The sequence below is a fragment of the Benincasa hispida genome, chromosome 12 (assembly GCF_009727055.1).
Source record: "Benincasa hispida cultivar B227 chromosome 12, ASM972705v1, whole genome shotgun sequence".
Classification (NCBI taxonomy): domain Eukaryota; kingdom Viridiplantae; phylum Streptophyta; class Magnoliopsida; order Cucurbitales; family Cucurbitaceae; genus Benincasa; species Benincasa hispida.
The window spans coordinates 16714831-16728779 of NC_052360.1; the positions used below are offsets into that span (position 1 = coordinate 16714831).

General features: G+C 33.5%; 1 protein-coding gene and 1 pseudogene across 1 annotated transcript; both read right to left on the bottom strand.

Annotated features, from left to right (window-relative positions):
* Positions 1-699: 699 nt before the first annotated feature.
* On the bottom strand, positions 700-4691 carry LOC120068502 (palmitoyl-protein thioesterase 1-like). The gene is made up of 12 exons (XM_039020292.1): positions 4464-4691; positions 3937-4021; positions 3177-3228; positions 3074-3094; positions 2934-2987; positions 2485-2535; positions 2332-2394; positions 2169-2234; positions 1989-2027; positions 1784-1906; positions 1568-1660; positions 700-1017 (listed from the first exon to the last, which is right to left on the bottom strand). Exons 1-12 carry the CDS (start codon positions 4555-4557, stop codon positions 811-813), a joined length of 948 nt encoding a protein of 315 aa, XP_038876220.1. The 5' UTR covers positions 4558-4691; the 3' UTR covers positions 700-810.
* A 5907-nt stretch (positions 4692-10598) lies between these two features.
* On the bottom strand, positions 10599-13197 carry LOC120067418 (annotated as a pseudogene).
* Between the last annotated feature and the right edge of the window lie 752 nt (positions 13198-13949).

Genomic DNA, 13949 nt, shown 5'->3' on the forward strand with positions numbered 1-13949 from the left:
TTGGAGGGAGATTTGGGGTGAGTTGGAGGAAAAGTTGGGATGAGTTGGTAAAAAAACCAACTTAACAAAAAAAAAAAGAGAGAAATGGACAGCCTCGTCTAGGAACATCAGCTGAACTATGGCATCTATCATATCATGTTGGTTATGATGGTTATTGATAGACTCCTCTTTTCCTTGGTTTTCTTCTTCATCCTTGTTTTCGATTTCTCCTTCTTCCTTTTGTTTTGGAGCTCCAATGTTGCTGAAGTGTGGCATCGATGGTGTTAATGACGCGTTTGATTAGCAAACTGAGAGGAAGGACCAGAGGGACAAAGAAACAGACTATCATTGATGTTAAAAGGAAAAAGAAGGAAGGACCAGAGGGACAAAGAATGAATAAGAGAAACTCAAGAATGGACTAATAATGTCATTAAATGTAAAACTCTTGAGAGTAAAGATATCCCAGAATACTCGAGAATCTCCATATAATTAATACAAAAAATGATATAATTAATCCCAGAATGTCCATGGAATATCCCAATATTTGACAACCGTTGTTTGTAGATTTCTTCAAATTTAAGTTTCAATTATCTATTTCCAAAAACAAATTTCTTGAACTGACACAACAGATTACTAATTAAAAAATCACATGCAAATTGGGTAAATTAAGAACATGGGGTCACTTTTGAGCAAACAGAATGAGAGAAATAACAACCAATATTGAAAAAATATATAGTCTATTATTGTATAAAAGTATAGTATTTGAACATACAAACAGAAAGAAGGGTTGAGGGTTATTTGATTGCAGCTTTGAAATTACTCTCTCCCTCTCTAAGCTAAACTCAAAGAAACATTGTTTGTTTTAATTTGTAAATAAAAATGAGGAGGCTGATGTTCCTCTTCCAAGTAAGGCACAATGTACTTTTTTGCATCACTATAAGATATTCCAAGATGGCCTCCTGCAACTTTTATATATTTCACTCTTCCACCTTCATCTAAGCTTCTCAATCCAATCCAATCCTCAATGTAAAGCTTCGTCTGCGTGAAAATAAGCCAAGACAATTTCAAGACGGATCAATACACTTGAAAAGAACGACAGTCGATGTTAATCCATATTCAAACAATCTCGTTCCACAGAAAAGAAAAGCTAAAAGGAAAGTTTGTTAGCAGGAGCCTTGAGGTTTTCAAGGAACTCAAACCTCCCAAAAGTTGATTCGGGGAGTTTGACGGATCAAAGTCTCCCTACTTTTCAATAAATTTCATTGTCTGGATGCAGTAACATATAAACCACAAAATACTAAATATCCCTAAATGGACTTTGGTAACAATACATCCATAATTTCTTTATATAGGGCTATAGCTAATCTAAATAACAGTATCATCAGTGCTTTTAGGATTTCGTCATGAAGCCGAGATTCAGAGATGTTATATCATATGTGTTTGCAAAGACAATACAATGTTACCGTGCCTTATACGTGTGCGTGTTCCTCTTTTTGTGGCCAAGATATGTGGTGTTTTGGCACCAAAAAATGCTTGTACAATCTCAAGGATATTCTGAAATCTAAGTATTCATTTGGTCAACAAGTACCTGTTGTGGGGGTAAAACGGGTTCAAACTCTCCATCCGGGTAATATCCAAACCAGGATGTTTCCTTTGGGACCAGAACAGTGTCATCCTCAAACTGTTAGAAAGTGAAAGACAGTAACTATCCTTAATGTAATTCTGTGCGATAGCAAGATAAAGAATACAGAAGAACCAATAATAAATGGAAAACAATGACTCTGTAAATATACGTCAAACTTACCATGATTAGTACCAAGTTCTTTAAGCTGCTAAAACGTTCCTTGTAAGTGGAGTTTCTGGCATCGGGCCGCTCGTTATTGAGTTTTGGGAGAAATTTACAGTGCTCCAAATAGTCAGGAATATCCTGGAAAAAGAAAAAAGAAGGATCCTTGAGAACTTGGTGATGTAATGAAATCATATCTTGATTGGAAATAAAAACCACTCACATTTGGTAGTTTAATATAGCCACTGGGAGCCAGAGAATTCTGCAAGACCATAATAAGAGAAGATGTCAATTATGAATGATTAGAACAACCAAGCTATACAGAACAACGAAGCAGACTTCGATCTGTTGACAGTTTACACAAAACCATAAAGTTTAAGGAAGCTGGGAGATGGCGACATACTTGTACAACATCCGAGTAGATAGCTAACTTCATCAGGTCGTCTGCGAGTAGGCACCAAATACCAGACTGCAAATATATATATTAAAGGCCCTCAATAAAAATAAAAAATAAAAAAATCTATATTTGAAAAGATGAAAGATGGAAAAGCAAGAACAGTTCTTACACCACAAAGTGGAACAGAGGCTATGCCAGCATGAGGACCGCCTAAAGAGATGAAATTCTGAACCTATTTCCATGTGCAGAGAAGAAACAAATTAGAGTCAGTTATGGAAATGGAAACCATGCCGAAAACTAACAAATCATAAGTGTTTCTCACAGGAGGCACTCCATCGCAGAATTCCATAACTGCCCGGCCGATTAAGTTACCCTATCAAAACAATCAAAGGTTTACTCCAAGAGTGAATTTAATTTTAGTAAATAGAGAGAACAAGGAATGATTTAATCATTACTGCTTTATGAAAAGTTAAAGAGAGAAAAATGAACGTAAAACAGTCGGAAAAGACACAAATGTCAGTCAAGGATAACAACTTGAGGCAGTAATATTCCAAGACAGCAAGCAGTAGAACACAGAAACATTAAGTTTGAAATTTCTTGACCAAACAACTACTGGTCACTCGTGCTTAAAAGTTTCATTATTCATTCAGAAATTCAGGCACATTACATTGTGCATGGATTGAAAATGAGAAAAAAAGCTATACTGATTTGAAGTGTAGAGTTAAACTAAAGTTCTCAAGTAAAGTTCTCAAGTCCTCATGAATCGATTACCTGGGAAAGACCAACAAAATTGAAGCCCTCTCTTAGATCTTCCATTTTCTTCACCTGTAGTAATAATAACGAACTAGTTGCAAGTTAACATAGCTGTTGAAATCCAATTGGGGCAAAAACCAGCTGGAGATCTATACCACCTTGTTGCAAACAATTTGAGACTGCAGAACAGAAAACAGACACGTCACAACTCAAACGCATCTTAATCTCAAGATGATCGATTCATATTACACATTATCTAACCTGCTCTTCAAGGGTCATAAACCATGAATCCCACCCCCCATTGCCAATTTCTCTGTAGGAAGATGGATTAAGCTCTATCAATGCACACAAAGATTCTGTGGTAAAACAACTTTGAGAAAACAACAGGGACATTCAGAAATGAACCAGATGACAAAAAACATTCCCAAGCTTGGTTTGACCTCGAGGAGTTCAATCAATCATGAGGAGCAACCTTATGACAAGTTAATATGAAAACGTTAATTTAGATTAGTTTATATAATGAAACTTTGGTGCTTATTGCAAATAAATTCCGGCCATGTATTTAAAATGAGTTTTATGCCATTTCATTCCTTCAACCAGCATAAAGACCAAGATTATTACCATGTAAGGTGAAAATGTATTCAACGTATGCTAGGAAAATGAATATGAATGGTGCAAAATAAGAATTGAAACTGAAAAAAGATTATATAACATAAAGTTCTTTTGAGTTTTGATCAAATTAATGATGCGAGAGATGTGGTTTTAAGCATCACTGAAGCAATTCAACGTCAAGTTCAACTAGACATCCCACTTTTGCTCCTCTACCAGACGGAGGGGTGTGGCCCTTCCATTAGACGAAAGAGCAATCGTAAGTGGTCTCGTTGAGCTCGAGGTACACCTACAACAATTCTGCAAACCAGGGCATTTTACATGAAAACCGATGGACAAACCAGTCATACAACTACAGTTGAAGCAAACAATGGCGTAAAGAAAATGGATACAGGTATTTAGAGAGGCATACATGCAATATCCTTTAGCACCAGAATTATCACTCAAGTACTTAGTAAATTTCCTCATGCCTTTATTTGAGCATTTATCTCCAATGCCTGCAACAGAGAAAAATATCAACTCAGAACACAACAATAAACCACTTTAAATCTAGTCTAAAAGCCAAGAAATGGCTCCAATTGAACCCTGATCATCATTACAACTTCACTTGAACAAACTCCATGAAATCAGCTGAATAAACTATAAAGAAAAACAAATCAAGAAGTGGGTAAAGCGTCTCAAAGATTCCTCCAATAACTAATTTCAACCAAACAATTCAACAAAGAACAGTAATTCCCAGAAAAAACAAACATCCTCTGGAAATGCCCTTTTGACAAAAACAACAATCATCCATACCAAACAATCAATTTCTTCATCCAACAAGTTCAAGCAGTAAATCTAAACACACCCAGTTGACAAGAAACGTAAAGGATTCATCAGATACAAAAACATATACTTGAGATTGAAGAAAAAAAAAGAAGAGAGGAAACAGATACATACCGTGGAGTACTATGAACGGTATGGAATGAGAAATTGGGATAATTATGGAGACGAAAATGAAGAAGAAGAAGATGGGCAGTGAGGAAAACGCCATAAGTTGCAGGGGAAACAGGAATTTGCAGAAAGAAGAAGATAGGTGAAATTATGGAGTTCCCTCGCACAACATTGGTTGTCGAGAGATTAAAAAATCACAATCAAAATTTTTTCTTCGTCCCTAAAATTATTACAACTATTATTTGTTTTGTGGAGGTGGATCTTGATCTTGATCATCCTCCTGGTCCTGGGGTGCAAGAATGATCTCACAGTTTTTGGGCAAGAAAATGTTGAAGCCCAAAATAAGATGTGGGTGGTCTTGAAACAAGTCCATTACTGTTGCAAAGAGTTCCGCAGTATCAATTCTTTGGGCCTTGAAATCTTGAATTAATCGCAGGAAACGTTCATACTTTTCTCTTTCGTTTTGAAATGTTTCCCTCACTCTCTTGAGATATGATAGCGAATCCTTGGGGGTTAAATTCTGAGAACTTCCTTCTTCCGCCATTGAATGGAAATCACAGGATGCTCGAGTTTGAAGCCAATATATATATATCTTGAATTAAGTTTTCAGTTTTGTGTTAGGTCCTTGATTATTCTATCAAAATATATATATATCTCAAATATTTTATTTGGTTGTCCATTCAGATTGTATTTTATCTTTTGATTCAAGGACTTATTAAACAGAAACTACAAAATTTAGGTATTTATTATTAGATAACATGGTTCGATTTTAAGATGAGTCCCTTGATTTCTCAATTTAATTTTATTGGACTTACTTCCTTTGGGGTATTCGCATTCTATTTATAAAATTCTCTGATCTAACATTTTCTTTATGGTTTTAGAGTTATCTTCTCATTTCAACTCCTCTCACTAGGTCGAACCTACCATATCACACTCGTTGGTAGACATATTCCTATGATGACCATTGGGGTTTGTTACTGGAGTAGGTTGCCGATGGTGGTCGTTGGAGGTGGCCGATGGAGGGCAGTGGTAGCAGCGGCAACTATGGTGGAAATAAGGTATTGGACCAGTGAGGGTATTTTGGTAATTTTAAGTATTATACAAATTAGGGAGAGATTAACAATTAAATACTGAAAAATCATTTTTTTTTTGTTTGTAAAAGTTGATTTCAAGTGCTTCTCTCAAATCAACTTATCCCATACTCATTTTTCAAAAGCTATTGTGTTCAACAAATATGTGTTTGATGACAATCCAAATTCTATTTCTCGATGTTTTTCATTGTATCCAAATTTTGAATTTTTAGAATTTAAAGTCCAGAATTATATTAAATAAAGATAAAAATATTTGGAAATACAATATATCGTGTTATAAACTATGTAATGTATTATAAATTATGTAATATTACAAAATAATAATTATACAATTTTTTTTAACCTAAAGCATATTTAAAAATAAATTAATTAAAGCTTATTGTCAATTAATATTTAGTAAATAATTATAACTACTTTTACGATTTATAAATTAGTATCTAACATTTTTTAAATACTTGTTTTAGAATCCAATTTCTGGATTTGCTACCAAACAAATTTATGAAAACATGAAATACAATTAGGTTTTCATTAAATTCCTTATTTTTAAATTTCCTACCAAATAGGTCTTAGTTACTTTCAATATGTTTTCTTAATTTAAGTTTTACTTTCAAATATGTTTGAAATTTATTAGACCATATATTTAAAGACTCAGTAGACAATTTTTTAAGTTGACTAACCTTCTAGACACAAAAATTAAAGTTAAGACTTTTTAAACTTTTTTTAAAGTAAAAAAATTAAATGTGCATGGACTAAATCTATTTTTAAGTTTGCGAAATACAACCTTACTTAATAAATAAAAATTTTAAATTAAATCAAGAGAGGAAAAAAAACCTAGGTTTTGGGTATAGTTTCAATTTGGTTCTTAGATTTCAAAATATCACACTTTTAGTCCTTAAGTTTTGAATTTAATTTCAGTTAAGTCCCTAAGAACTTGTTTGACTCACCAACATGAGTTAAGTTGAGTTGGCAAAATATACTAATTCAATGTTTGGCCCACAAACTTTAAATGTTGGTGGAGTCGAGTTGATATATTTTACCAACTCACCTCAACTCTCCCTCCTTTCGATGTTTTCAATCGTTCCACCCATCGACCACTATTGATGGGTGTCGCGGCAACACTCTTTGAATCAACTCTGGACTTCGATAACCACCTTCGATAACAATACGATGACCAACTTCGACGGCTAATTCCAGGCTCCGTCAAACACTTCTGTCAACAAATTCCAACGACTAACTCTGACAACCACATTTATGTGACCAACTCTAAGTTCTGAAGGATCCAAATTCCCGATACGGAAGCGATTGATTGCCTTGTGTGAGTGATTTCTTTTTGGAACAAAACATAAAACCAGAGAAAATAATACAGAAGGAGGATAAACAATATTTTGTCTAAGCATGTGGTCTAAATTAACAGAGAGGAAGGGAAGATAAGAAAACTTGCCCTTGAAGAAAATCTGTCTTCATGTTTTTCTTTCCTAGAATTACAAATTCATCTACTTCTCACGAATACAGCAAAGGTCACAGGGACTGTTTGATACAACCATAAGCGACTTTCTCACTATTCTCAAGGTGAGAATTAAGGCAGAGTTGTGGGCTTGTCTTGTTAATTTTGGTGAAGGAGAAGAGAAGAAATTATTGCAGAAAGAATTCACTATGTATTACACGCATCCTTCCACCATAAATTCCCTATGTAAACCTGCATATGAGAGAGATGATGGGAGTTATTTTTCATAACTCTCTTCATCACATTTTAATTATATTAAAATAATATAATTATATAAACTTTATATCATATTTCATATTATATTATATCATATATAATATAACCTAAATTTATATTCTCTTATATAAAATATAACCTAACTTTATATTCTCTCATATAAGCTACAGTTTTAATAGGAATTATATTCATATTAATTTTAACCTATAGTTTTATATGAATCTCATTCATATAATTAATATTTGAATCATATTCAAATATTTATCTCCCTCATTAAACTTTATATTAACGTAACCATATACATTTTATTAATTGCATCTCATACAATTAGTTCCATTTAATTAATTTGAACAATTCGAATTAATCCAAAATTAATTGATTCTTATTTAACCCTTATTGAGCTAGCAAGAACTTTATAGACCTACATATTAGAAGCTTTAATGATACGAGATTAATTAATTAAATTCTTTAATTAAATTAATCAACATTCATTAATTGTCAGTCACCCTAGTAAAAACCGAATACTACACTCTTTGCACTATAAATATATTTCTTTGTCAATTGGATATAACCAATCAACAGTAAGTTGACCCTTCACAAGTTGTTCGTGACTATAGTTGGGTCAAAATTGTCGTTTTACTCCTGTAGTTACATCTAACTCGTTAAGTACCACTGATTTCTCTAATGAACAATTAGTCATAGTCCAACTATAACGAGACCCCTCTATGATCAGTGAGAGGGTAAGACGCCTCATTGTTTAAGACCCGAAATCAACCTCTAAGGAGCAATTCATCTACTTACCCTAATAACGGAAAGAAGTGAATTCCATCTTGTGTAGTTGTGTTCCCAACTCCGTAGGCAGAAGTTCATCTACTTACCCTAACAACGGAAAGACACATTGAGTCGATAAAATTGATCATTCTCACCTATATAGATCAAAAGACCGCCCTCATAGGCAGAAGTTCATAACTCATTTAGGATTAAGGTCAAGTTATCTATGGTCATTCTAGCGAAATGTAAGTCTTTTAAGTAATGGTGTTATAAAGAGAGACTAATAATTTCGTGGTCCGATCTTATATAAACTCTTTGTTTATGATACCCGTACTCACATGTCTCTCCATGAATGATCAAAATCAGATCATTTGTAATACTTTACAATAATTGTAATAATTATAAAATGGGTCGTATTTGTAGTGTCACTAGGATAAGGTACCCAACCTTATCTACTACAGATCATTTATGTTATTACTTATACATGATCCACTTGTATGTCACCATATACATATTTAAACTACATCAAATAACCTATGATCAGTTTATTGGAGTTGGATTAATGTAAACTAAATGTAAAATAAAATAACATCTTATTTTATCAAATAAATAATTCGTATACAAATAATTTACAAACTATGAAACTCACGAGATTTAGAGCATCAACTCCAACACCTACAACCACCTTCGATTACAAACTTCGATAAAAATCACACTCGATGATTAACTTCGACGACCACCTTCACCCAATCAACTCCGATGAAACTCTAGGCTCTAACAACTACCTCCAACGAAAAACTTTATCGACCAACTCCAATACCACTTTCATGCAGCCAATTTTGGGATCCAACAACCACCTCCGACTACAAACTCAGACAAAATTCATTTTTAATGATCAACTTTGATGTCCAACTTCGTTGACCAGTTCTGGGCTTCGACAACTATCTTCGACGGCGAACTCTAATGACCAACTCCAATACCACCTTTGTACGACCCACATCGGACTCTGACAACCACCTCCGACTACAAACTCCAACAAAAATCATATTCAATGATCAACTTCGACGACCAGACCACCTTCGTACGACCAACTCCAATACTACCTTCAAGTAACCAACTTCGGGTTCCAACAATCATCTCCGACTATAAACTTTGGTGAAAATCCTCTTCAATAATCAACTTCAACAACTACCTCCGACTTATTATAAGACCGATGACATTTAAAGTATGTTGTAGGGTTGTTGATTGTATAAATAATAGTATTTTGGTTACGTTAAATTCCATATTTATATATAGAAAATTGTCGAATAGATTATTTAGGCCCTATTTGGTAATCATTTTGTTTTTGAAAATTAAACCTATGGATATTATTTCTACATCCAAATTTATTCTTTTGTTATCTACCTTTTACCTATGGTTTAAAAAACCAAGCCAAATTTTGAGAACTAAAAAAAATAGCTTTCAAAATGTTATTTTTTTTGTTTTTGGTTAAGAATTCAACGATTATATTTAAGAAAGATGCAAGTAGTTTTTTGTTTTTGGTTAAGAATTCATCATATCTTCTTACTTTTAGTATCTAGTGTAAACATCTACAATTAATTTAAAAGAATTAAAATAATTACAATCAATTAAGTTTCACTATTTTTTCATCATTATTAAAATTAATTTTAAAATTTCACTTCATATTTATTCTAAATTAATTAATAGACATTATCACAAGTTATCGAAACTAAAAAAAAATAGTTTTAGTCCTTAAGTTTTGAGTCTAATTATAATTAAGTCCCTAAGTTTCAAAAATGTTACAGATTTACCATTGAGATTTGAATTTTGTTTCAATTTGATCACTAGGCTAATATCCCTTTTCCCTTTTCAATCATTCCTACCTAGTTATTTCCCTAACATCACTAACAAATAGTACAAATTGATTCACTTACGAAATTAAATTAGGATTTAAATTATTATAAATATTAATTTGGAGTTTTAATTTGATAAAACCAAAAATTTAAAGGTATGAATTGATATTTTACCATATAATTTAAGTCAAGACTAAGGTTAAATTTAGCCTAAGACTTGATGATGTACCTTTACAAAATGTTATTTATGTTGTCTGAAAAAAGAGTTATTTATGTATATTACAAAGCCCCTATTGATCAGTCACAATGTTATATATATTTTAATAGTATCTTTGAATGGTTGACATTGTTCAGTTCATTGTAATTTAGTTTCAAATAGAAGCATGTGCAATTAAACCTAAAAATAATCCCTCAAAGACTTTGACCAGCTTTAGTTTAAAACCCTACTTGATCTTCCTTCATGGGTTATATGATATATATATTATGAAATTGCATTGCACCCCCTCATTTTTTCATTATTCTAACTTCAATTACTTATCTAAAATCTTTCATCTTATGAACCACTTTTATTAAATTTATTCTAAACTTCTGCAAATCATATTCAATTATTTTATATATAAAATGAACAAGTGAAATATCGAGATCTTGATTTTATGGAAATATGGATTTATTAATAGAATTCAAAATTCTTACAAATGGAGTGATCTAACAAGAAAACAGATTGAAAAAATAGTCTATTATTGTATAAAAGTATAGTATTTGAACATACAAACAGAAAGAAGGGTTGAGGGTTATTTGATTGCAGCTTTGAAATTACTCTCTCCCTCTCTAAGCTAAACTCAAAGAAACATTGTTTGTTTTAATTTGTAAATAAAAATGAGGAGGCTGATGTTCCTCTTCCAAGTAAGGCACAATGTACTTTTTTGCATCACTATAAGATATTCCAAGATGGCCTCCTGCAACTTTTATATATTTCACTCTTCCACCTTCATCTAAGCTTCTCATTCCAATCCAATCCTCCATGTAAAGCTTTGTCTGCACGAAAATAAGTCGAGACAATGTCAAGACGAGTCACCCTCATACAGCAGGACACTTGAAAACAAACGACAGTCAACGTTAATCCATACTCATACGATCTCGTTCCACAGAAAAGAAAGGTTAAAAGGAAAGTTTGTTAGCAGAAGTCTTGAGGTCTTCAAGGAACTCGAACCTCCCAAAAATTGATTTGGACAGTTCAACGAATCAAACTCTCCCTATTTTTCGATAAGTTTCATTGTCAGGATGCAGTAATGTATACATAATAAATGGAAAACAATAACTCTGTAAATATGTCAAACTGACCATGATTAGTACCAAGTTCTTTAAGCTGCTAAAACGCTCCTTGTAAGTCGAGTTTCTGGCATCGGGCCGCTCGTTATTGAGTTTTGGGAGAAATTTAAGGTGCTCCAAATAGTCGGAATATCCTGGAAAAAGAAAAAAGAAGGATCCTTGTGAAATCGGAAATGTAATGAATCATATCTTGATTGGAAATAAAAGCCACTCACATTTGGTAGTTTAATATAACCATTGGGAGCCAAAGAATTCTGCAAGACCATAATAAGAGAAGAGCATGTCGATTATGAATGATTAAAACAACCAAACTATACAGAACAACGAAGCGGACTCTGATCTGTTGACAGTTTACATAAAACCATAAAGTTTAAGGAAGCCTGGAGATGGCGACATACTTGTACAATATCCGATTAGATAGCCAACTTCATCAGGTTGTCTGCAAGTAGGCACCAAATACCAGACTGCAAATATATTCAAGGCCTTCAATAAAAGAAAATATAACCATCCATATCTGAAAAGATGAAAGATGGAAACGCAAGAACAATTCTTACACCACAAAGTGGAAAAGAGGCTATGCCAGCACGAGGACCGCCTAAAGAAATGAAATTCTGAACCTATTTCCATTTGCAGAAAAGTAACAAATTAGAGTCAATTATGAAAAAGCCAACCATTCTGATAAACATAAATCAAATCAAAGTGGTTCTCACAGGAGGAGCTCCATTGCAAAACTCCATGACTGCTCGACCAATTAAGTTACCCTATTAAAAGAAAGGGTTAAATAAGAAACTTTCCTGAGCTTGGTTTGACCTCAAGGAGCTCAATCAATAATGAGAGCAATCTTATGACAAGTTAATATGAACATGTTAATTAATATTAGTTTATATCATGGAAAACTTTGCTGCTTATGGCAAATAATAACGTTGGCCGTCTATTTAAAATGAGTTTTGTGCCCTTTCATGTCTTCAAATAGCACAAAGACGAACGTATGTCAGGACAAATAAATGTGAACCGTGCAAATTAAGAACTGGAACTGAAAAAATATTCTATAACATAAAGTTCTTTTGAGTTTTGATCAAATTATTGGGGCAAGAGGTGTGGTTTTAAGCATCACTGAAGCAATTCCACCTCAAGTTCGATAACATCCCACTCTTACTCCTCTACCAGATGGAGGGGTGAGGCCCTCCGATTAGACGAAAGAGTGATCGTGTTGAGCTCGAGGCACACCTACTACATGAAAACTAGGGCATTTTACATGAAAACTGATGGACAAACCAGTCATACAACCACAGTTGAAGCAAACAATGATGTAAAGAAAACAGATAAAGGTCCTTAGAGAGGCATACATGCAATGTCCTTTAGCACCAGAATTATCACTCAAGTAATTAGTAAATTTCCTCATGCCTTTATTTGAGCATTTATCTCCAATGCCTGTAACAGAGAGAAAATCTCAACTCTGAACACAAAAACAGACCATTTCAAATCTAGTACAAAAGCCAAGAAATGGCTCCAATTGCACTCTGAGCATCGTTGCAACTTAAATTGGACAAACTTCATGAAATCAACTGACAAACCATAAAGAAAAACAAATCAAGAAGTAGGAAAAAAAAGTTAAAGACTACAGGTTAACAATAAACATTTAAAAAACGCGGGGGAGGGGGAAAGCGTCTCAAAGATTCATCCAAGAACTAATTTCAACCAAACAATTCAACCAAGAACAGTAATTCCCAGAAAACAAACTTCACCATCCAAGCATCCGCATCCCCTGGAAATGCCCTTTTGACAAAAACAACAATCATCCATTCCAAACAACCAATTTCTTCATCCAGCAAGTTCAAACAGTAGAATCTAAACACACCCAGTTGACAAGAAACGTAAAGGATTCATCACATACAAAAACATATACTTGAGATTAAAAGAAAAGAGCGGAAGAAGATACATACCGTGCAGTACAATGAGGGGTATGGAATGAGAAATTGGGATAATTATGGAGACAAAGATGATGAAGAAGAAGATGGGCAGTGAAGAAAACGCCATAAGTTGCAGAGTGAAACAGGAATTTGCAGAAAGAAGAAGAAGATAGGCGATATAATAGAGTTCCCTCGCACAACATTGGTTGTTGAGAGACTAAAATATTACAATCAAAATTTTCCCTTGGTCCCCAAAATTATTACTACTATTACTTGTATTTATGGAGGTGGATCTTGATCATCCTCTGGGCAAGAAATTAATGAAGCCCCAAATAAGATCTGGGTGGTCTCGAAACAAGTGCGCTATTATTGCGCAGAGTTCCATAGTATCAATTCTTTGGGCCCTGAAATCTTGGAGTACTCGAAGGAAATGTTCATAATTTTCTCGGTTTTCCTGAAATCTTTCCCTCACTCTCGTGACATATGATAGGGCGTCAACAATGGTTGGCCTTTGGGAACATCCGTTTTTCGCCATTGAATGGAAATCACAGGACGGTGGAGTTTCGAGCCCATATGTACACATTTATAGGGCCTGGTTGATGAACTCACCCAAAAAAAAAAAAAAAAAAAAAAAAATTCAATTATTACTGTAGCTCGACTTTCCTTCAAGTTTCAAAATTATTCTCCAATTATAAAAATTCTTTAGAATATCAAACGGAAGTCGGAATTTAAAATTGTGGCGATGACCTAAACATTTTTTTTTTCAAGAATATTATTTTTGAAGCGTTTATAAAAGTTTATGGATAATATTATAACTT

What these genes read in the sequence shown, in the direction of transcription:
- LOC120068502 (XM_039020292.1), bottom strand. Translation starts at nt 4,557, where the DNA reads ATGGCGTTTTCCTCACTGCCCATCTTCTTCTTCTTCATTTTCGTCTCC. An exon ending in GCTATATTAAACTACCAAAT is followed by an intron (nt 1,907 to 1,988) that starts GTGAGTGGTTTT and finishes TTCTTTTTCCAG; the next exon opens with GATATTCCTGACTATTTGGA. An exon ending in CCGTTTTACCCCCACAACAG is followed by an intron (nt 1,018 to 1,567) that starts GTACTTGTTGAC and finishes ATTTTCACGCAG; the next exon opens with ACGAAGCTTTACATTGAGGA.